Here is a 21,767-nt window from a genome sequence, read left to right on the forward strand (position 1 = left end):
TAGAGTGAGAATAAGTCTGATTTAACTGATCATAACATAAAGAAGAATATAATTAAACAGTAAGCTATCCACTGTTAAAAATGTACATACATTTTTTCTTATAAAACTGCGACTTCTGACATGAAAAATGTGAGTTAATATATACGGAGTTTGTTTTAAATTTAAAGTTCCAGGAACGTAATAATTATTCAGTAGACATAATATGCAAATAAGTAAAGTTCAAGTTTTCTAATTACTCCAACTTTCAGAGTTATTCTGATACGAAGCTCAAAACTTTCGATGAGCATATTTTCGGATGTTTTAACTTCTGACACACTCCGCTGAGCCAATTTTATGCAGTGTTTTATGCGCATTCATTAATTAAAAAAGATCTCGTATGCTACGCGTATTTCACGAGTGACATTGTACTGACACCAATATCCTCTATACATAGTAGTAATTTTACATTTGTAGTAAAAATCTTGGGAAAACTGAGAAGCGCCTTCACTGTGACACGAAATCTCTGTTATCTAAATTGATATCGAAGAATGTAGGTATCAGCTAAAAGTGGAATGATTTGGTGTAAGTTATATTATTATTTTACATCAAATTATGTCAAACCATTCAGCTCTGATATGTAATTTTCTTGTAGAAAATATGATGTTACGGTTTAGAGCATGTATGAAGATGAAATTGTTCTTTAAGTAGAACCGTATTGGCTGCTTTGCATCGATCATGTCACGACTCAGAAAATGTAAATATCAGAGGGGAGGTTTTTTGAAATATACAAAGAAATCTTCGCGAGTCACGATGTTGCAAGGCTGACTTAGCACAATATGTGTATGTGTATATACAATGTGTGTATTCAAGAAAATAGTATCTACAATTTTCCACTTGTAGCGTCCCAGAAGATGAGGCAGCGTTGTAAAAACTAAGGCCAAATTGACAGCGGCGTAAGTAATTTTGCTTCCGACATAAAACTGATGGAATTATAAATATATTTGACATGATAAAAGTAAGAACATAATATAAGCCTTCCATTGGATAAAAGCAAATTTGAAATGTTTAGTTGCGCGCCAGTATCGTCGTCAAGTAGCGATATATATTTTTCATATATTCATCAATACGTATCTTATCATTCCCGGCAATGAAATATTATGCTACTTATACCATAAAAAAACCGTTAATTTGGAAACGTCTTTATATTATACCCATCACATAAATACAATTCGCCACAATTTATGATACTGTTCTGGAGCTTAATGTCTATATTTACGTAGCTATTCAGCAAGTTCCTCTGCTCGTTTATCGCATCGTCAATATTATTCTGTTTATTCTTGGCGGCGACGACGCGCCGGTCGGTCGCGTGCAGCTTAAAACTTTCCGACAAGCAACTAAGTCGAAGAATCACGGGTTAATTCGAGTGCCGCGACTTCTCGGGACGCGAGACAAGGAGGTCAATAGAAGTACAAAAAGCGGGACGAGAGGCGTCGGAATAGAGACAGATGGTCAAGAGATAAGCAGAACGAAGGGGAAATAGGGGGTGGCAGGAAGGGAAAAGAAACTATGTTTCTTGACGAAAGTTCGCCGGGTATCCTAGCATGGAAGAAACGGTGGAAGGCAAGATACGCAAGAAAAACGTAGAAATGAGAGAAAGGGAGGGCAAATAAATTTATGGGGAAAGTTAAAAGCATTGGAAGCTCGGTGGTGCACCGTGTTGTCGTAGGTGCATTTATTTTTCATTTTTCTTTCTGTCATTCCTGGTTCCCGAACTCCTTCTCTATATCGTCGCGCGGCCGTGCGCTCGTTCCGAAACCGTCTTTTTTTCTATCTTTTCGCCAACGTAAATTGGGTTACGCCGTGCACGATGCGACATCAGAAAGTAGTTCGTCGCGTCATGTCGTGGCTAATTAACTCTATCCTACCACCCTCTGCTCCCTGGTCTCTGCCATTTCTTTTCTATCTGCTCGATTTATTCCGTGAAACGAGATATTGTACGTAAGCCCACCTGCGGCGGATTAACGCTGCGTCTGGGTGTGGGACGGGCTGTGAGTCGGTAAAGGGAAATTATGATACTTCTAGATTGCATGTAGTAAATCTTAGAAGTTAACTAGGCAATGGAGGGAACGTTGTTTATATTTTTATTAATTTTGATGATACCGAAGCAGCAGAGATACGTGACTTTTCTAACTTTTAACGATTAGAACAGTAATTCTCAAACAATGATACATATGACATCACTGATGTATACGTGAATAATTTGTGCTATATATACATCATTATTCATAAATCTCGGGTCACTTAATACACAATAGGTACATGGATTTTATAATCACAAAATAAAGTTGATATTTATTAAGCGGCTGTACCATAAGAAAAAGTAAATTATACCATCGTTTAAAGGTCTTATTATAGGCATATTTTATTAAAACTTGTGTTTAAAATTAATAAGTGCCCTGTGAACTATATACGAGAGTGTACCTACCAATTACTACTTACTATTAATATTAACATACATCCCGTATCTATGTTCAGCGATTTCGTTCATTGCTTATTCTCCACATGAATAAATCAACTTAAATCAACTACTTTGAAAAGCTCATAACGTGAACGTACGTGGAACATTGCCCTTGTCTCGTATTTCACTCATAGTTCTATTAGCAATTAGCAATCCAACTAGAGTGATCCCTGTCGTGCTGTCATAACCCTATCTCGGACATGACCGGGTCTCTAGTTAAATTCCCCTAATATCTCGGGTTCCAACGTCGAGGAACTAGATTATAATCAAGCAATGCTGGTGTATGGATAATCGATCGATTTCAATGATAATCCGGCAGTGAAACAGATTTCAAAATGATTTACGTGATTGTATTCACGAAATGTCACGTGCCGAATATCCTCCAGAGTTACAGGAAGTTCGTTCATTTCGTAACATTCTTTGCAAAACTAGATTCTATTTCTCTACTTCGTCTGTTGAATCTTTCTAGCTATGGTAATAGGGTTTTTGTAAATATTTTGTCAGGAACGTATATTTGTTAAATTTACACCATTATTCAGAATATGAAAATAACAATAACAACTTATCCACTAACCCAATCAATGGTACTAAGATACAACTACAAGTTTATCTATCTCTCGGGTTGCATTCTGTTTTCATCGTAAACATTTCTATTTTAACGAGTAATCTTTGTTTCAATAGAGTGATATACTTTGTTTGCATAAAAACTGTCGCAACGAATGTGTCATCATATTACTTGGATATAAAAAAAGATAAGTTAAGCAATCAATGCAACGTATGTTGCTGCTCGATAGCAGTGAATATATGAACGAAATCAAACTTCTATGACTTTATATTCTATATTTGGTATTGCTAATATTAAAATTTTCCGAATAATTGTTCAATAAAATCTCTTATCTATTTTAATGATAAGATTGTAAATTAACTTCATTTTTTTAACACTCGTTAAATAGAAACGTGGGAACAGAAAATTGAAATTAGAAAATTACCACAGAATAATTATATTTTATTTACGAGTCGCATTACGTTCGAGGAGTTCTTCGAAATTTTATGGTAATGCCTATAAATTCCTCGCATCTCCATTCAAAAGTATAACTGCGGCGTTTTACAACTACTCAAATACGACGATCCGCTGGGAAAGAAGTATATCACATAAAAGGGAACTTACTAGTTCTGGTAGAGTGCAGACAGCATCCATTTCGAGCATCGGACTTAAAAAGAAAGAATACGTCGATGACCTACATAGCTCGATTGATAACAGCAGTTGCTCGGCAAAGGACAGATCAAAGTTCGAATCTGGTCCGGCAATTCGAACGATTCTTTTTCCTTCTGAAACAGGATAAAGTCCGAGTGTTTTTCATTTCTCGCTATTTATATAAATAAAGGATGCTGACTGCGGTATAAAACATTCAAAATTAATGAAACGAATGGATTTACGTCAGAAGAAGCACAGAGTGTCATTTCAAAATGACACCTGTGTACGATGTAAACATCAGTCCCCGCAGTAGCAATGCGGATTTCCACGTTGCAGAAACATTTCTAGGAAAGAATTTAACGATGGAAGAGTAAAACTTCGTCACAACGAATTCGTGGATTTTAAATCCTAAAAGATGAAAACGTGGCACGCAAGATGAACGTGAATGGCAATACGTGTCCATTGACCTTTTCCCTCTTTTCTAACCAGCTGAACGTGGCTCCTTCCGATCGACAGAACAATTAAATGATACTACGCGAATTTGCATTCGTCGATCCGGTCCGGATAAGTGTATGCCGGCTTCCGTTCCCCCTTCGAAGTAACAAGATTTTACAACCACGCGAAGGGGAAGATCTGATTGAATTTATTGCTAATAGAAACGGTGGAACAGTGTATGTGTCCGATTAAAGGCAGTTTGAGGGCCCCAGTTGCTCTATAACCGTTTGCGGTTTTACGAATGTCAATCGAAGCTGGATGATTCAGTTGACTCTTTTCAACGATAATATGCAAGATATTGCTTTGTGTTTATTGTGTCTAATTAAAGAAAAAAATATAAGAATTCGTTCATTTTCTAAAATGTGATAATAGAGATGTAATAAATATATGAAATAAATATAAAAATAAGTAAAGATATGTGCCTCTATAAACATTCACAATCTGATTATAGTTTAATTTATATAGTAGGAAGTGTTGATCTGGAAAGTAGTTTATCGGAACCAGTTGAAACATACCGAACGGTTAAAGTAAGTTAGTAGAGACAAACATCAATCGTCCTACCATCGATACGTGACCTATTCATCATAGCTATATATAAGAATTATTAAGAAAAAACTTTAAAATGATACATGCCCTTCAAAATGCGTATTCTCTTAAATAGACAAAATCGATCTATACTATTAGCATATTCTTTAAAAGGATACACACAGCACGTTTAGCATCCCGTTTAGATGCGAATTGTACTATAGCCATGTCAGTTCCCCGCATTTCAGCAAATTTCACCTCTCCGACATCTTGAAATTTGTCTCTCAACATTTGCCATGTTGTGTTAGGTGGGAGCTGTTATAATTATCTTTATGTTTATAAATAAACATACACGTATTAGTTGTTGTGTACAAATTAAGGAAAGTACATACATTTCTTATAAGAATAATGTCTGACATCGGCCGAGAATCATATGTATTCTGTCTGTTCCCACCTCTTCCTTCATCTTGATTTCTGGCAAAACCACCATCTCCACCAGGAACACAATCGCTGTCCCCTCTGTTGAATCTACTGTCAAAATTTCTGCCACCAGCGAAGTTAGAACCATCAAAAACATTGTTTGTATCGAAGCCTACATCATTGTCCATTTTAGATAAGCCTCGCCGCGCAAATGAATTGTTGTCTTGACTAGTAGAGGCTTGTAAATCAGACAAACCTTCAACTCCTACGCCGAAATTATTAAAGTTAGAAGCCAACTCATTTGTTACCGACGAATTCAGCAAAGAACTCGTGCTTGAAGAGCTGCAGCATTTGAATTTGTCAATACAAATGCTATAGGTATATAAATATGTCTTTGTCAGCTTTTCTATCTATCCTATTTTATATATTACATTTATGGCAAGACTCACCTAACTGTTCTAGCTCATTATTTAAACCAGTTCTAAAAGCATCAGCAACCAACAGAAGAGCAGACATAGGACTCATAACAGGTGGATTATTTACTTGTACATTATGAATGTTTCTAGCTACATCTATTAATCTATTACCACCAGCTCCAAGACCCATTCCAATTCCCTTTAACCCTATTTTGGAATTGATATCAATTTTCATTTTTATATGTTTATATAACAAAATAAAATATTTCTTAGGAAATAAGAAGGTACCTTCTGGTAATTTTGGTGGCATGTCTGGTTCATTTGCTCTGTCAAGTTTCACAGTCATAGGTCTATCATAAAGTTGCTGATTATGAAGCATTGATATAGCTTGTACAGATTCTACTGGATGGTCATATTCTACCACTCCATATCCTCGAGATTTTCCATCTTTATCTTTTTCTAATTCAACATGTAGTACTTTACCAGCTAATTTAAACACTTCTAATAATTTCTTTTCATCCACTTTGTAGTCAAGCTAAATATACAAAGTAATAACTTAATAAACTTTCATATACTTAATTTGTCAATATTATACAAACTGTATCGCAAGATATACTTACATTTGCTACGAATACTCTAGTAACTAAAGGTCCATTAATGTTTAAAGATTCTAAAAACTGAGTACTTAGACCATAGGTATTCCCAAATTTGCTATCTCCACCACCACCATCGCCACCACCGCCGCCTCCACCACCACCACCTCCACCAGCAGGAGCATTCATATTTTGACGCCCACCACCTTGTGGCCTTGGCGGATCCCTAAATCTATCATCACAAACTCTTTTATTGTTACGAGCTGTTGCTAACCGGCCATATTCGTCCCGTTCAACATCAAAGTCCTAAAATACATAAATATTAAATATATTCTTAACATTGGTTACATGGTACCCATCCAAGTTGTAAGGAAGTTGAAAGAATAACAATATACTAATTACCTCTTTATCATCATACTGATGCATTTTTTCTACAGCAATTTTTACCGAGTCTGAATCTTCAAATTCCACAATACCACAACCTCTTACTTTGTCATTTTCATCAGTAAAAAGTTCAACATGAGCAACTTTTCCAACTTCTGTTCTGATCTTATCAAAGAAAATCATAAAGAATGTTGTTACGTAGATTCGTCGATCTGAAGCTTTTCGACCACGATCGTTTCGTTCTCTACGATCACGGCTTGTAGAATTTATGTGATTTTGTCGTTCCACTCTCCTGTTACGATCACGTTCTCTACTTCGATCTCTCTCCTCGTTATTCTGCACTTGACCCCTAATATTTAACAAGATTATATAGAACTAACGCGTGTAAGGGAAAACACGTTTTACTGTTGCTTGTTAATATATATACCTATAAATTTTATCATATGTTTTTCAGTATATAATTTATATAAATATTAACTAAATTGAGTGATTCAACAAATACTTGCTAAAAAAATTTATACTGCTGATACTCAGATCAGTACATGATTCTCCATGTCGACAAAGAATAGACAATGAATTATTATAAATATCAATTTTATACTTACTCATCTTGCTTAATCATTGTCAACGCTTCTTGCACTGAATAAACTAAATTATTTAAAGTACATATAAATAGTTTATTCGTTAAAAAGAGTAAAAGACACTAAATAAGCAAACATACGTGACAGTGAAGCGTCCTATAAAATAGCCGTTTGACGAAATTCTAAACCATACCGGAAACTACTGTATTCCAAATAAGTTTCTATTTAAAAAGATACGAATAAAACTATAAAAATCACTTAATTATAATATTTCTATGATTATTACGTTGTTACCCTTTTGCGTTGCAAGTATAAATTGTATTTCATATTTAGAAAACATTACACGATTGTGATTACTAAACATTTGAACATAACTGATTGAGAAGTTTCAAACTCGACCTATTGTCTTCGGAAAAATTAAAGCTCGATTGTGTAACCAATCATAATTCACGTATCAATATTCGTATTTAAATTAAATAGATTCTTTTTAAATGTTACAAGAATGTTTATTATTTCATATTCTTATTCCGATATTATTGCTTAGAAAATGATAACGGAAAATTTGAAAAGACAATGTCAATCACTGAAAATAAATTTGCCCTTAATCATTATCTTGTAAATCAAAATGTCGGTATACGTGAAGCCACTCGTCATGTTCTATACTATCATCCATGTAATTCATTTCACATCTCTGGGTTTTTGGTGCTGCTTCTGACGTGCGCAACAATTTTTGGTGGTGGAAGTTCTTGTTTTTATTGTAAAATTTACAAAGAGAATGGCAGCACAGTGAATACGAAATGCAGTAAGTAACACGTGTCGATTCAAAAATCTTAAAAACAATTATTGTCCTACACGTAATTGTGATTCTTCCCAAACGATATGAGCGATACGTCTCATTCGCGCGATCGAAATAAAGTTACAATGTTATTCTTTTTATGTTCCTGGAAAAGTTCGACGATGAAAGAGAAATATCGTATTGGTGGTGAGATATAACGTTCAAACAAACGTATGCCAGAGTATAGATCTGTGAGAATTACGAGCATCTTTCTACAAGATTAATCTGTGCTTATCCGCAACGTAAATAGCGTGCCCGGAAAGGCCTATACGACGAATTTGCATCTACACGATAGCGTCTTTTAAATCGTTTTACTGCTAAGCGAAATATGAATGTTGCGCACGTTACCTTTGAGACCGGGAGCTTTTTTATGATCCAATAACGCGGGGAACAATCGGTATATATTGTTATTGTGGGAACGAGAATTTTCTATGAATGTTTATAGAGAGTATAACAGCCTACGTGTGGAAACTTTGAAATTGTTGAATTCTTAGATTTAATAATATTTAAGGCTCGCTGTTGGTATAAAGTTTTTATATAATCGCATGGATTCCTGTATCGCTTAGATAAAGGATTTTGTATGCCAATTTTGAAGCGACTTTGGAGTAAAATATTTAATACAGAATAAATCGTAAGATATTGACTTATTTCTTCAAATTGCTTAAAAACAGAAGATCCTATACAACGATAGCCATGATTATGTTGGTAAAGTTTGTAACAAATCTAAAAACGTACATAGCAGCTACAATATATTTAATGCAACGGTATATCTCACAAAAATTGTGAAAGCATTTAAACGATTCAATAGATATATTAATAGGAATCAATATATAGTGGAACAACTTTTTAGCGGAATTATTTAATGGAATACTTATTATATGCTTAAGATACATCTCTATGGCACATACTATTGTTTTCTAAATATATATATGTTTGCAATAAATATCTTCCGACTTCTACGTACATTTTCAGATTCGCCTCAACTTTTATCGATACAACCACGGTAGTCGTGCTTCGTTACAGAGCTAACAGAATTTCAGGATATTTTATATAACATACACAATATATACACATAAAAGTTTTGTATAGTATGTGTTGAAGTACTTTCGTGAGCCATACTATAATTATTTCAATTTTTCCATCAAGAAATAATCCTCGTACAAACGTTCAACCAATGATTAATATTAGCAACCTACGTTACTAATTTGCACGTTATCGTAGTTAATGCCATCGTTATTAGATATTCAGTTTAACAAATCGGTAGACAATTACTGGTAACTATAAATTACTAGCTACTAAGACGCTCGTTAACCTTATTCGAACCACTTGCCAGCTAAGCAATCCATCTTAAATAACCATAGCCACTTTCTCCGACTAATCCCGAATAAACGAAAGCGATCGATGAAGAGTGCCCCGGCGATCTTTCGAAAGGCAATCCCATTTTACGGATAATAACGCAATTGGATTGCCATTTAACGAGAACATGGAACAGCCAGATCGGTGGTCGATGGGCGTTAAGCACGAGCCGCGAACAAGCTAATTCGCCAAGTGGGAAATTATCTTGGGAGTTGTAGCGAATTGTCTGGGATGAAAGGTTGGTAAAAATAATTAAGGCCGCATGCACACCAGAACCAAAGTATCGCTGATCGCGTGACTCCATCTCCAATCATTACTGCCACGAACTGCATCGTTTTACTCGCCGCTCCTATATTCGCGATATATTGGGTGTCACAATTATAATGGTACAGTCGGTAAGTAAATGATTCTACGTGAAAAAATAATTGGAAATTTCTGTGAAGAAATATTATTCCACATTTTTTACTTATTTTCACATGTAGAATAACCTCTTGTCGTTTATGTAGTCATATTCAGTCTGAAATTAGCCAAGTTCAAGTATACTTGATAAATTTCCAACTCGATTTTCTCGAAATCGAAACGTCGTATGAACAAATTTCGTTCCATATTTCCGACACTTTTTCATATAGAATCACTCTTTTTCAACCGTACCATGATTACTAGGACACCTTGTATATGTCGAATGATCGAGTTCAAAAGGAAATTGCACGAGAAAGAAGCAAAGAGAATAACGAAACAAAGAGAGAGGGGGGGGGGAATAAAAGGAATGAGAAAACGCGGACCAGGGGAACAATTGCTGTTCATTTATCGGGCAACGTTCAGAAAATATCGTTGCATTATAAAACGGAACGAGAGCCTGTAATAGGACACGCAGTCCAACTAAATAGCACTTCATTGGAACCAAAGCGGGTTGGATCTTTGCACAGCCTGGCACTATTTTATTTTTTGCCCCTACCTTTGGTCTTTTATTCCCTTTTTTTCAATACGACATCACCTTTCGCAATCGGTAGCACGAAAAATTGCGGCACGTGCATTGCTTTGTTCGTGACACGCCGATTGCACTTCCTCTTCGTTTAGTGAACCGACGAATAAAAACGTGTCCACCAATTATTCGTTAGTTCAATCATATTACATATTAATTACATAGTGCAAAGGTGCGTATCAAATATGTATTATACAATAAATACATAATTGTATTACCAATGATCTAATGAAAAGATAATATAAACGTACGTATCAGTTTGCTTTTGTTACAATAATTAAAACATCTTATTATTCTAACAAACCTGACTCAATCTCCATGAGAAGTTGACAAATTAACTGTTGATCATCATGGCGTCCAAACGACGCTATTTTGAATTCCCAGTTATCGTCCCGCTATGGTCGAGCAATCTGCACAAAAGAAAATCACCAATTTAAAACAAATATATAGAATTATAATCAAAATGAGACAGAAACAATAATCGACTTCAGATTCTAATTCGAAAACTAATAACCAAACATACGATCGAGAGGAAAATGAACGAAAAGTAATTTCAAATATTATTTAATTTTGTCATAATAACGTATAATAAATTAATAAGCGAACAACTGTTAATAACACGAACCTAATAACAGCATACGAAGGCAGGAAGGAATATGAGTGAAGATACTACGCAATTAATTAATACGTCGCTAACAACGAAAATTGACAGATCCTTACGCGACGACTTTCGACACCGCAATGACACTCCCCGCGACCCGTTCGTCTCACAAACGCCCCAAGGGTGGGGATGTGTGTTTATGTCGCAGGAAGTCGGTCGTGTGGAATTAACTAATTTCCGAATGTATGTATATGTATCTTTATTTACATTGAACGTCAACGAATACTCGAAATGCAATATAACTGATTTTAGAGATTATACTGTGTGTTACCGAAGGCTGATATATGTATTCTAGTAATAAACTGTATCACATTTTATAAATATTCGAAAATCTTTGCAATAAATCCGAAATTACTTGGAAAAATAGTTGTTTGAAGAGTACGATAATGCTACGCGCCAAAAACCGAACTAATAATGGCGTCTTCTTTAGAAACAATAAAAATTATTGATAAAAGTCGTGAGATGGCGATACTATAGAACATTCACGCGGGAAATACAACACAGTATGATTTATTGCAACCTGTGAAAGATTATATATATATATACAATAAAATTAAATAAATCGACTTCAAATTAAATTAAATTAAAAGGTCTATTAAAAAATATTTACTATCGAAATCGACTAAGGAAACAGTATGAAAGAAGTAGAAAAGTCTATTAAGAACAATCATTCTAATCGTTCAGAATTCTATTTAAGATATATGTGAATCAGAGTAATGGAGTAATTCGTTTAATTTTTTTTCGAAACGAAGGAATAACTTAATATATTCGAACTAGCAAAATGAATTCTATAATTTTTTCCAATATCACCTTAGCGTTCTCAAATATGAAATTGTTTGTTAATTCAATTGCATTACATATCAATTATATAATGCAAAGATATAAAATAAATACAATAATCGACTTCAAATTCTGGCTCGGAAGCTAATAATACAAACTATCGATAATTATCTAATAACCAAATACACGATCGAGAAAAACAGAAGGAAAAAGAATTTCAAATACTTAGCAAAACATTGGATATTTTATCGTTCCCTCTCTTTCCTCACTTTGTTACTGACTATGTCATTCGATGGACAAAGCATATAGTTGCTGGCACGTACGAACGATGCACGGGCACGTGGCTAACGTGACAGATACGAAGTCATAATTTAGGATTAAATTGTTCGACCTTTAGAAGGAACCTTGTTCCAGATTCGAATCTACTGGTTCGTTCGATTGGGATGCAATATTAGTTTACTTAAATTATAACTATTCCTATTGATTGATGAAGCTAAATTGCGCTTTTGTACGGCTGTAACCGGCGACAAGGCAATTCATAGTGACTTCGATCTGGCCTGAAGAGCATTCATATGTGAATCATTGCAAAATTTCTACCTCAAATAGAATTTAACAGTTCCAACAAGTAGCAAAAGATTTAATAAACTTGTATATCGTGTTATCAGATTTTTCATATCGATGGATGAATATTATTAAAATATCTTTCCCTCGTCGAAATATAAACTCCTGTAATGATATAACGATTGCTAAAACTATGAAGCATATCTCGATAGACTCGTCCTGGAAGCTTTAATAAGATCGAAGGACGAATAGTGTTCAGGGTACACCAACGACCGTATGTAATATCTACTCGACAAGAAACAAATGGGCTGATATACACACAGACCACAGAAGACGGACAAAGTTACGAAGAGCTCGGTTCTAGGTAGGCGAGACGATATCTGGCAGGCTGCCTCGCATCCTCGTCGGTAAAGTCAGCTTTAGCAGAAGTGTGGCAACGATCCTCTGCTCGAGCCCAGCTCCATTCTGTGCCATGTAGTTGGATTTAATAACGCAAGTTTCACCGGTCCTGCATTTCGTACGTCTATAATGTGCCCTCTTCCCCTTTTGCGCTCAGCGGACGTCTTTGCGAATCCAGGAACGACCCAAGTAGCACGTTAAACTAACTAGGATTAATTATTACTTTGTTGGGATTCGAGGTAGCTGCGTTTTGTGTAGGTTATAGCGGGCAACTCGCGGAACGCTGGATGAAAACGCAGTCAGAGAAACAGAGAAGGCAAGGTCTATTGTTCTTACGGTTAGTTGTTGTCTCCTTGTATTTTCTATATAGCAACAATAAGGAAAATCGTAAGCTTACATCGAACTAGGAAAGGGAGGTATGTAAGAACAAATCTTGTGCAGTAGTCGCGAAGTTTAAGGGGGATACTTGCTGTTGTTTGGTATGCAACCGCACGTTGCGATTGTATGGTAATCCGTTCGACTAGAGAAGGGCTAATTCAACGAAACAGCGAAACAAACAATCCCGTTGAATCGCTACGAAGATACAAAGCCTTGAACCGGGGTCAAAGTAGTGGAACTCTGTGTACATTGGACAATAGAATTCTCAACTACGAGGGAAGTTCGTGGGAAGATTTTAACAGTATTCGATAGGCGGATTTACTAGAAATTGGAATCTCGAATACTATGTGTATACTGTATGTGGCTTGCGTTTTCAATAAATGTAATAATTACGATTGTATCCTATATTGTATTAGTAATTTTCTTTTTTCGCCTGGTTTTTTCAATTTACCACAGCAGTTGTGCTTTTCAATTTACTCTTTCGAATATATCTAAATACATATACATGTTACCGATTGGCTCGCTTGATACGACCAATGAAATTGTTATTTGAGAATTTTAAGGCTATAAAAAGAGAATAAAACGTATTGTTCGTTAACAGAACTGTGTTTTCCCTCTGAAAACCATGTTAACCCAAACGATTATTTTTCAAACGTTTCGAAAGCAATTGGAAATAGTTACAATCACGGCTGCAATATTAGCATCGGAGAAAAATAATGCAATCAACTGCATATTTAGGTATGAATCTTTTATTTCCTTGTAGCAAGTACAAACAAACAAATATATGTATATTATATATATTTGTTTTGCCATTTATCGTTTGTGCTCCATACATTTTCTTGTGTTATTTTTTCGGAGATCATGTCGGTTTTCACATAACACCCTATAAATTATTTGATTAATAAAATGCTTTTAGTCAGGTACGAACATGAAATTCAAAACAAATTGTTTTCTCACCGTGAACTACCACGAGCGTGTGTACGATTTGTTAACAAGGATCGTTCGAAGAGACAGAGAAAGCGTGTAATATTCGTCAACATCGGAGAAAAGATTAGCACTGGCGTCCATTACGTAATTACAAAATAACGGGACTTCATCCGCTTCTGAAATTTTCTTCGGTACGATATTCAACGAAAGAGTTATGCATTATGCTAATTATCCGGGGCACTTCCTTCATTAATTTTTGAATAATTGATCACAGTGTCAGAAACTTCTTTTCTTTAAAAACACAATGATTATGAAGCAGACGTTGATCAATCATTTATCTCGGTAAGATACGAGATACGAGATGCTTCAGAAATTAAATAAATTAAATTAAATTCGGTGTTACTGCGTTATTTCAGTAAAGAAACTTTAAAAATGTAGATTTCTCTAGCTCTGTATAAAATATACAATTTTTGCAACCTACACACTATTAAAACCAAATGAGAACAATTACGGTTTGAGAGATCATTCGTCGACAAATAATCTCAAAATTTATGGTACATTTTTATAGTTTCGTTAGTGAAAGGTAAAGACAAATGTGTATGTTTACTAAGGAAATAATGTTTCTTTCATTATCTCTTGCCATGTTTTAGTTACTTAATCAATAGCTACATAATATCTTGTGTATCAATAGTTAAGTGCATTACGTTTCATAATCAACAGCAATATGAGGAAAATTCTTTGATTAAAAGACGGAATAAATAGGTCGGTATCCAGTACGTCTATATTCAGTTAGTAAACTGTTCCTAGCAATTACACGCGTTTGCATATGCAAATTTTATTTTTGACTCGGAGAGACGTTTCCGAGAACTTTATGCAATACTCCGCGGTAGACTTGTTTCATCGTCAGTGTACATTTAATAGCGTCATTTTTTGTTTCTGTTTGGTGAGATACGAGCAACATAAAAAAGATACGCGGACAAGCGTTTTATATTTATGAAAAAAATTAGAAGAGCGACGAAAAGGAGATGCGATTCAAAATTTTTCTACCGCAATAAACACAACCGCATCTTGCAGATTAATCTCCTGGAATTTTTCCTTGTAACTAAACCTCCACTAAATTTTCGCGCAGAAATGTTGTCTCCCTTCGCAGTTTCATACGAGCATGCTTGTACACATGCCAACAAGGAAAAGCAGTTCGTGCGTAAAAAAAATTGCCTCGCTCGAAATTACTTTCACGCGAAGACACATTCATAACCCTTGTTTCCGTGACCGTTTACGTGAAAATTTTCTTAGAAATGAATCTTACTATATTACAGGATGCTGATAAAGTTGCTAGTTTACTAACAGCAATATACCTTAAGGTTAGTTTGATAAAAAAAAAAAAAAAAAAATGAACCAAACAAGATTCTAGTTGTGTGTAATTCGAGAATCTCGAATTGGATAGACAGTAAAAAGATTAGGAAGAAATTGAAAAACGGATGTATCGATAAATAAGGAATATGGAAAAAGTAACAGAACGATTCTCAATAATACTTTCAAAAATTTCTCTGATATCTGCTGAGACGGTAAAGTGTACGCTATAAGAGTGTCAAGAATGCCATCTAAATTGCCATATACTTGCGAGAAAATCTGCGATCATGTTTGGGAGCGTTCCATAAAATAAGCGTCCCATCTTAGAAAATCTTCTTTCAAACTGGTCGCACACTCATCGTACGTAAATCCGAAGGAAAAATATATTTGCTTTCGATTGCCACCATCTCCAAACATCGTGTTCGGCGTAGGTATAGCAAACGTTTATAAAGAACCGATTAACGGAGCGTAAATAAAGCTCCGAGGTTTATGAAAATTGGTGAACCGAGAAAATTCACGGTGGTTTTTATTCGAAAAAAAGTGTTCTATTGGCTACTATTCGTAAAATTTTGATTCTATCGATGTTATTATTCTGCGTAACTCTGTCATATATTTTAGAGAATATTCGCCGACTGCTTTGGTTCAATAAAAAATGTACGCGCAACAAAGTATTTTCCACGAGCATAAAGACATCTTGACTTTAATAAATCGAATAAACCTTCCTTCGTTCAAATACGAACCTTTCAATTTTTATTTTCATCGAAAAAGCACGTTTCTCCAAAACGGAAGTAAAAATATTACGTTTATGTAGAAAATATAGACGTAAAATTTACGGCGGTTTAAAAACTGTTCAAATGCCGATACTTGTAATGAAGCATTTTCCAACGACCGATAAGTCGAAACGCTTTTATCCAGATGTGCCATACGCGATGAATTCGATGTTCATTTCATGCGCTCACAAGAATATTTGATTACAGACAACTCGAGTTCTTATCGTATCGAGAGCACTTATCCTGTTAAAAATACTAATTATCGGTAATTATTAATAAAATTATATATAATGTATATGAGCAGCGTAGAAACCTCCGCTGATTTCTCTTCCCCGATAAGAGCGATAATACAAGCGATACACTTTGTCAACTTTGAAACTTCCTCTTCAACGAATTTAATTAAAGACCGTGGCATATCCAAAAGATGGATCCTAATCTGCTCTACCGTGAACTTGCGCAACATCATGATAAGTAAAAAATTTCACAAAATGAGGATTACCAGAGAGATTGCCTTTCTCTTTAAAATCACCTAGCCAACAACGATCGAGTTTCTGAGAATCGTGCGTACCCGTTACCTTGTTCATACGGGTCGTCGTGTACTCGACGCTCTGAAGCGGTTGTAACTCGAGGTGTGACACGATTGACCGAGTGGAAGGAGACACAGGAGAACTTAGCCGGACAATTTCTCATCGTGAGCTTCTTAGCGTCGATGGGTTTCGTGAAAGACATTACTCGCGGAACAAGAAGCGTGGGATGAAAATGGCCAGGAAGAATCAAGATAAAACAGGGTTTAAAAAATACGCTGGCGAAGTAATAGCGGCCTCTCGGTCCAACGATGATAAAACACTTTAAACTAGCCTCGACAAGAGCTTCTTCGAGTAATATAAGGCGCGATTACTTCTATATTCCGTGCCAAAAAGATAAAACGTTCCGGAAACGGGCACAGTGTATACGTGCGCGAGCACTTTTCCGGCTTCTCTACGGCCTAGCCCTTCTCCGATGTCGCTATCCTCGCTCTACAAGGGCTTGTGCGCGCTCCTTCCTTTCTACATTGGCCTGCTCTAGAGAATAACGTAGCACTCACGCGCAACCCGTCCGGGAAAGATATATAATCGCGCCTCTGGAAACTTCACGGACCTCCGCAGCCCTTACGACCCGACCTCACTCTCTAGCCGCGAAATTCTGATTTTCATTTTGATTAATACGTTATACGAAACGCCCGGCACGACCGAGACAACGCTTCAAACGAGATCAAAGCAATTTCGAATGTGACGCGTCCCAAAAGAACGACCGAGAGCACGCGATTGTGAAAATAGAGGGCCGATGATTTGGGTCAATAGGAACGAAAGATATACCGATGACAATTGGTTGGTAGTGGTTTGATATGAAACTGATAGAGAAGCCATAGTTTGCGTGAGATCACCCTCCCTGTTTCTTGATGCCAGCTCTTACGAAATTGGTCTACGAAGAAACGACCCATTCGTATGCTAAAAATTTCCACGAAACTTCAGGGATAGAATTTACGGCGTGATAAAGTCTTTCCGTAAACAACGATGACATAGTCTTTCTATGTAGTTAAAAAAGGAATGGAAGAATTCTGTGTTTTTGAGTTTGTTCATTCAATAAGAGAAAGATGTCGCCGAAAGCTAAATGTATCGATTCTGTGACCTGCACAGGCTCCAACACTCGTGGAAACTTATTCTGAATATAGTATATGTGTGATATGAAACATTTTGTATGAAATATCATACGATATAATTATTTTATACGATTATCATGATCACATCGGTAAAGTTTGAAACAAACCCGAATTCGTTTTACATTTCACTAACATCGCAAAATTATTTAAATGGTCAATTATCCTTTACACTAATCAGTCTCAATATTTAGTGAGGTTATTTTTAGCATGAATTACATATATATGTCTGAGGTGACTATTCATGCTATACTAATTTTCTATATACAAAGTTTTAATATGTTTGCAATATACACCTTGCAACTTATTTACATATACGTTCCCACGTTCGTTTCAAATTTTGCTGCAATAATCATGACAGCCGTGTCTCATTACCAGTGGTAGTAACGTATCAAAAAGTTTTTTCATAATGTATGTAATATATTCATAAAAATTTTCTGCGGGGTCATTCATTGAAACGTTAAATCGGTATAAAGGTTTGGTTAAAAAGACGTGGTAGTTATCGCTTATAGAGAAATTACAACTGTACAAAAGATGTCCCACACTAGTATCTACTATCTATGTTTGTAAATAGGACGGCCAGCACTCTGTGACATTATAGAAGAGGCAAAGAAACACATGCTACTGAAATATGTAGGTCGTACGGTTTAGCCGACGCTCCACTTTTCTGAACTTGCTTGACACTTGCAACGATGAAAGACGACGTAATGATATTCGTTGCTCTATTTCCTGGTAAAGAGACGAGGAACGTATCTGTAGTGCCCTGCGTTACAGCATGAAACATAGGACAGGGATATTCGCGTTAAAGTCACAAGAACACCGATTATCGTGACATGTTTAATGTGACGATCTATGCGCACAATGCAGGATTCAAGGAATTTATCATATCAAAGAACACTTGATTTCAAAAAAATCTGCTATGGGATTTAAATGTAAATTTTCTGGTTCATCGTTATATGTTTTGTAATATTTATATGTATTAGGTTATAACATATAAAATGTTGGATTTTATTACGTTTCTCTCTGTTATTTTCTGTTACGTCATTTCTTGAAATTTTTTGTGTCCCAGCAAATATTTTTATATTCTTCCAAAATTTCATATTACCATTTTAAAATTGAGAATTTTCCTTCTCACTGTTTCATTAAAATTTTTTACATACACGAATCGATCTTTCCTTTTTAGAATTCATTGGGGTCTTAAAAATTGGACGTTTTATATATTATAGTAAGCTTATACATTTTATGTAATTGTATATTTCAAAGTGAAATATCATGAATTTATGTATATATTTTATAATATGAATTTATGCATGTACTTTTCTTTTTCATCGTGTTTTATTCCCTTACTACGCCATAAAACATTTTTCTATCTTGTTTGAATGGTTATTCTATTAAATAAAATGCCAGTGTTTCCATTAAAATAACCCTTACAACCATGAAAAATGAAACTTGTCGCAACGTTAGAACCAACACCAAAGAAATATATTTTTCTATCAACGAACCGTGTACAAATATTTCGAATCACATGTACGGTTTGCTTTTTACACTTCGTGGCGTTCCGCTTCCATTTATTTTTTTATAGTTTGCCACGATCGTATAGAGTGTTGGACCGTGTTCGTGCCGCGCGAAACAAACCGTACAACGAATATAAACGTCAATGTACGTGATGACGAAGTCTACGTTGAGTCTGGCTCGCTGATATCACAACCATACTAAGCGTACAGCATGTAAAATCGATGAAATATATTTTATTCGTGGTCGCGTATTAAAGGGTCGCTTAATACATTAATGAATTTTTAGTATAACAAAAACACAATTACATATAATAATACAAATACAATGGTACAAAGTAAATGAGTAAAGAATGATTTTGATATTATACACTCCCAGTTAGAAATATTAAGACGCTTACTCGTTTCATTTGATAGAAAATTCTAATAGATTTTATTTTAGTTAATATATTGCATTATAAGACAATATAATTGAAAAGCAATAATAGATTTACAATCGAATAGTCAAGAAATAAAAACAGTGAAAAGCATTCATTTTTTAATAGATATTTATAGGTGTCGTAATAATTAGACTGATCAGTGCACATGACAATGAGAATAAATAAATATTAAAATAAACATTTACATTGTAGATTTGGTATCTTCAGATAATCATACAGACTTACAGCAATTGTCTAGAGATAGACAATGTTTCTATGAATAGTCAACAGACAATCTCTATACAATCGTATACATTCAGAAATACTCCATGAACAAATACATTAACCTGTCTGTTATTGAAATGGAGAACAAGAGATAGTGTCTATGATTTATGAATATGTACATGTCTACAGCAATTGTCTGTAAGTCTAGACAAGACTTAAGAGCACGGAATAATAGAGCATTGAGAGAGTCGTATGTGACGACTTGATCAAGTGTCGCGTCGCGCAAGAGTAATCTAAAAGTAGAGTTTCTCGAAAAAGTCAGACGCGTACGTCTGAACGCGTGCATTTACTACTTTTAGCCAAACGCAACGTTCATAAGCAAGCATCTCCTATCATCGGTAACAGATAACTCGTATAACAATACATTAAAGAAACAAGCTTTCTAAACGATTTTCATTATATAATATCGTACTTTAAAAATTATAGTCGTCGAAGATATTTTTGACCGTTGCAATCTTAAGAAACTACCGTCTCTTTAGTGGCAGGCGATAGTTTAATTTCTCTGTACAAAAATGTGGGCTGTTTTTATCACGTTTATTTCTCCCTTGTGTATAAGAAAGCGTCGTATTTTATTCATGGACGTAATAAAACACGGTAAAACAATATCTTTTGACGTTTTAATACGAAAGAAAGTTGATTCGATGGAGAAAATATTAATTTCCAACACTCAGATATCTTATAAATTAGGTCTCGCAGAACTAAACGAAACAAATGAGACACAATTTCCACAGGATCTACGACTAAAGAAATAAATATATCGTATTTTATTCATCCACGATGGTGTATAATTTCAGTTCCTCCGATCTACTGATCCTACAGTGGCCTTCTATTGAAAAAGAGAACACCGGTACAAGTTTAATCGGGCTCGCTGTATCGCATAGAGATACGCGGCTACATTTAAAGGGGCAGACATTGTTCCAGCAACACCCGCAGATACTTGTCATAAATCATTCGTCGTAAATCCTCGGCGGTTCCTTCCGATTCGTACGGTGGAAAATTCCGACGCGAAACACCGCGAACTCTTGCTTGATACCGACCGTTGAAACGCCACTAACATTATAATTAAATTCTCTGGGGGAATTAAAGCGACTTTAAACGGAACGATGAGAAACGGCACGTAACGGTCGGCTGTTATCAAATTTACACTGCGCGAAGTGCTTACGACATTATATTTCTCTGTCGTTCTCTATCTCTTCCTAGATAACCAGCTCTCCCATCCGTTTCCATTTCTCGCGTAATAATAAGCTTGTTCATTTCAACTTCCTTTAACACTGATAAAATTATACCAGAATGAGAAAGAGAGAAAGATAAGAGAGAAAGATAAGAGAATACAGGTCCTGAAAAGCAAATAGTCGACTCGACTTTTGCTTACACGTCGGATAGCGTTACAGTTGCGCGACGAGAGATACCTGATTTTCAACAAACCTACGCTAGTTGTTAATTAAAGATCAGTTCTGTAAGATAAATGCGCCATATACACGTATAGACAACAATTCGATATAAAGCTCACTGTAAAGCACAATTCTTAAATAAATCGATACAAGAGCTACTAAATTATTTAAAATCCTCTAAATTATATAGTAACCTATAGACTTTTCATTATTTTACGTCGTTAATGAGCCATACAAGCGATTGACATTGTAATAGATTATTAAAGAAAAAAAAAGAAAGATACGCGACAAATACAAATATGTAACAGTAGTAACAGCGTTACAGGTACCATCTATCCGTGGAACGAGCATTTGTCGGAT

At 35.3% G+C, this 21,767-nt stretch overlaps 2 protein-coding genes across 10 annotated transcripts in view; one reads left to right on the top strand and one right to left on the bottom strand.

Moving 5' to 3' along the window:
- Positions 1-21,767, top strand: part of LOC117204777 (lachesin-like) — a 186,313-nt gene that overhangs the window by 116,282 nt on the left and 48,264 nt on the right. The window lies entirely within an intron of this gene.
- The window catches only part of LOC117204776 (myelin expression factor 2-like), a 92,307-nt gene continuing 72,919 nt past the window's right edge, over positions 2,380-21,767 (bottom strand). For 3 of the 6 annotated variants that reach the window (XM_033442505.1, XM_033442503.1, XM_033442502.1), the window contains 8 exons: positions 10,584-10,689; positions 6,544-6,874; positions 6,169-6,447; positions 5,837-6,083; positions 5,582-5,755; positions 5,105-5,397; positions 4,892-5,027; positions 2,380-4,775 (listed from right to left, as the gene is read on the bottom strand). In XM_033442505.1, the coding sequence (XP_033298396.1) occupies positions 4,720-4,775; positions 4,892-5,027; positions 5,105-5,397; positions 5,582-5,755; positions 5,837-6,083; positions 6,169-6,447; positions 6,544-6,708 (1,350 nt within the window). In that variant the 5' untranslated portion in view covers positions 6,709-6,874; positions 10,584-10,689 and the 3' untranslated portion in view covers positions 2,380-4,719. Of the gene's footprint in view, positions 4,776-4,891; positions 5,028-5,104; positions 5,398-5,581; positions 5,756-5,836; positions 6,084-6,168; positions 6,448-6,543; positions 6,875-7,130; positions 7,191-10,583; positions 10,690-10,904; positions 11,028-21,767 lie in introns of those variants that run through there. The other 3 variants (XM_033442504.1, XM_033442501.1, XM_033442500.1) reach the window with 3 other exon arrangements.

This window comes from Bombus bifarius, unplaced genomic scaffold, assembly GCF_011952205.1.
Source record: "Bombus bifarius isolate JDL3187 unplaced genomic scaffold, Bbif_JDL3187 scf7180000007980, whole genome shotgun sequence".
Classification (NCBI taxonomy): Eukaryota; Metazoa; Arthropoda; class Insecta; order Hymenoptera; family Apidae; genus Bombus; species Bombus bifarius.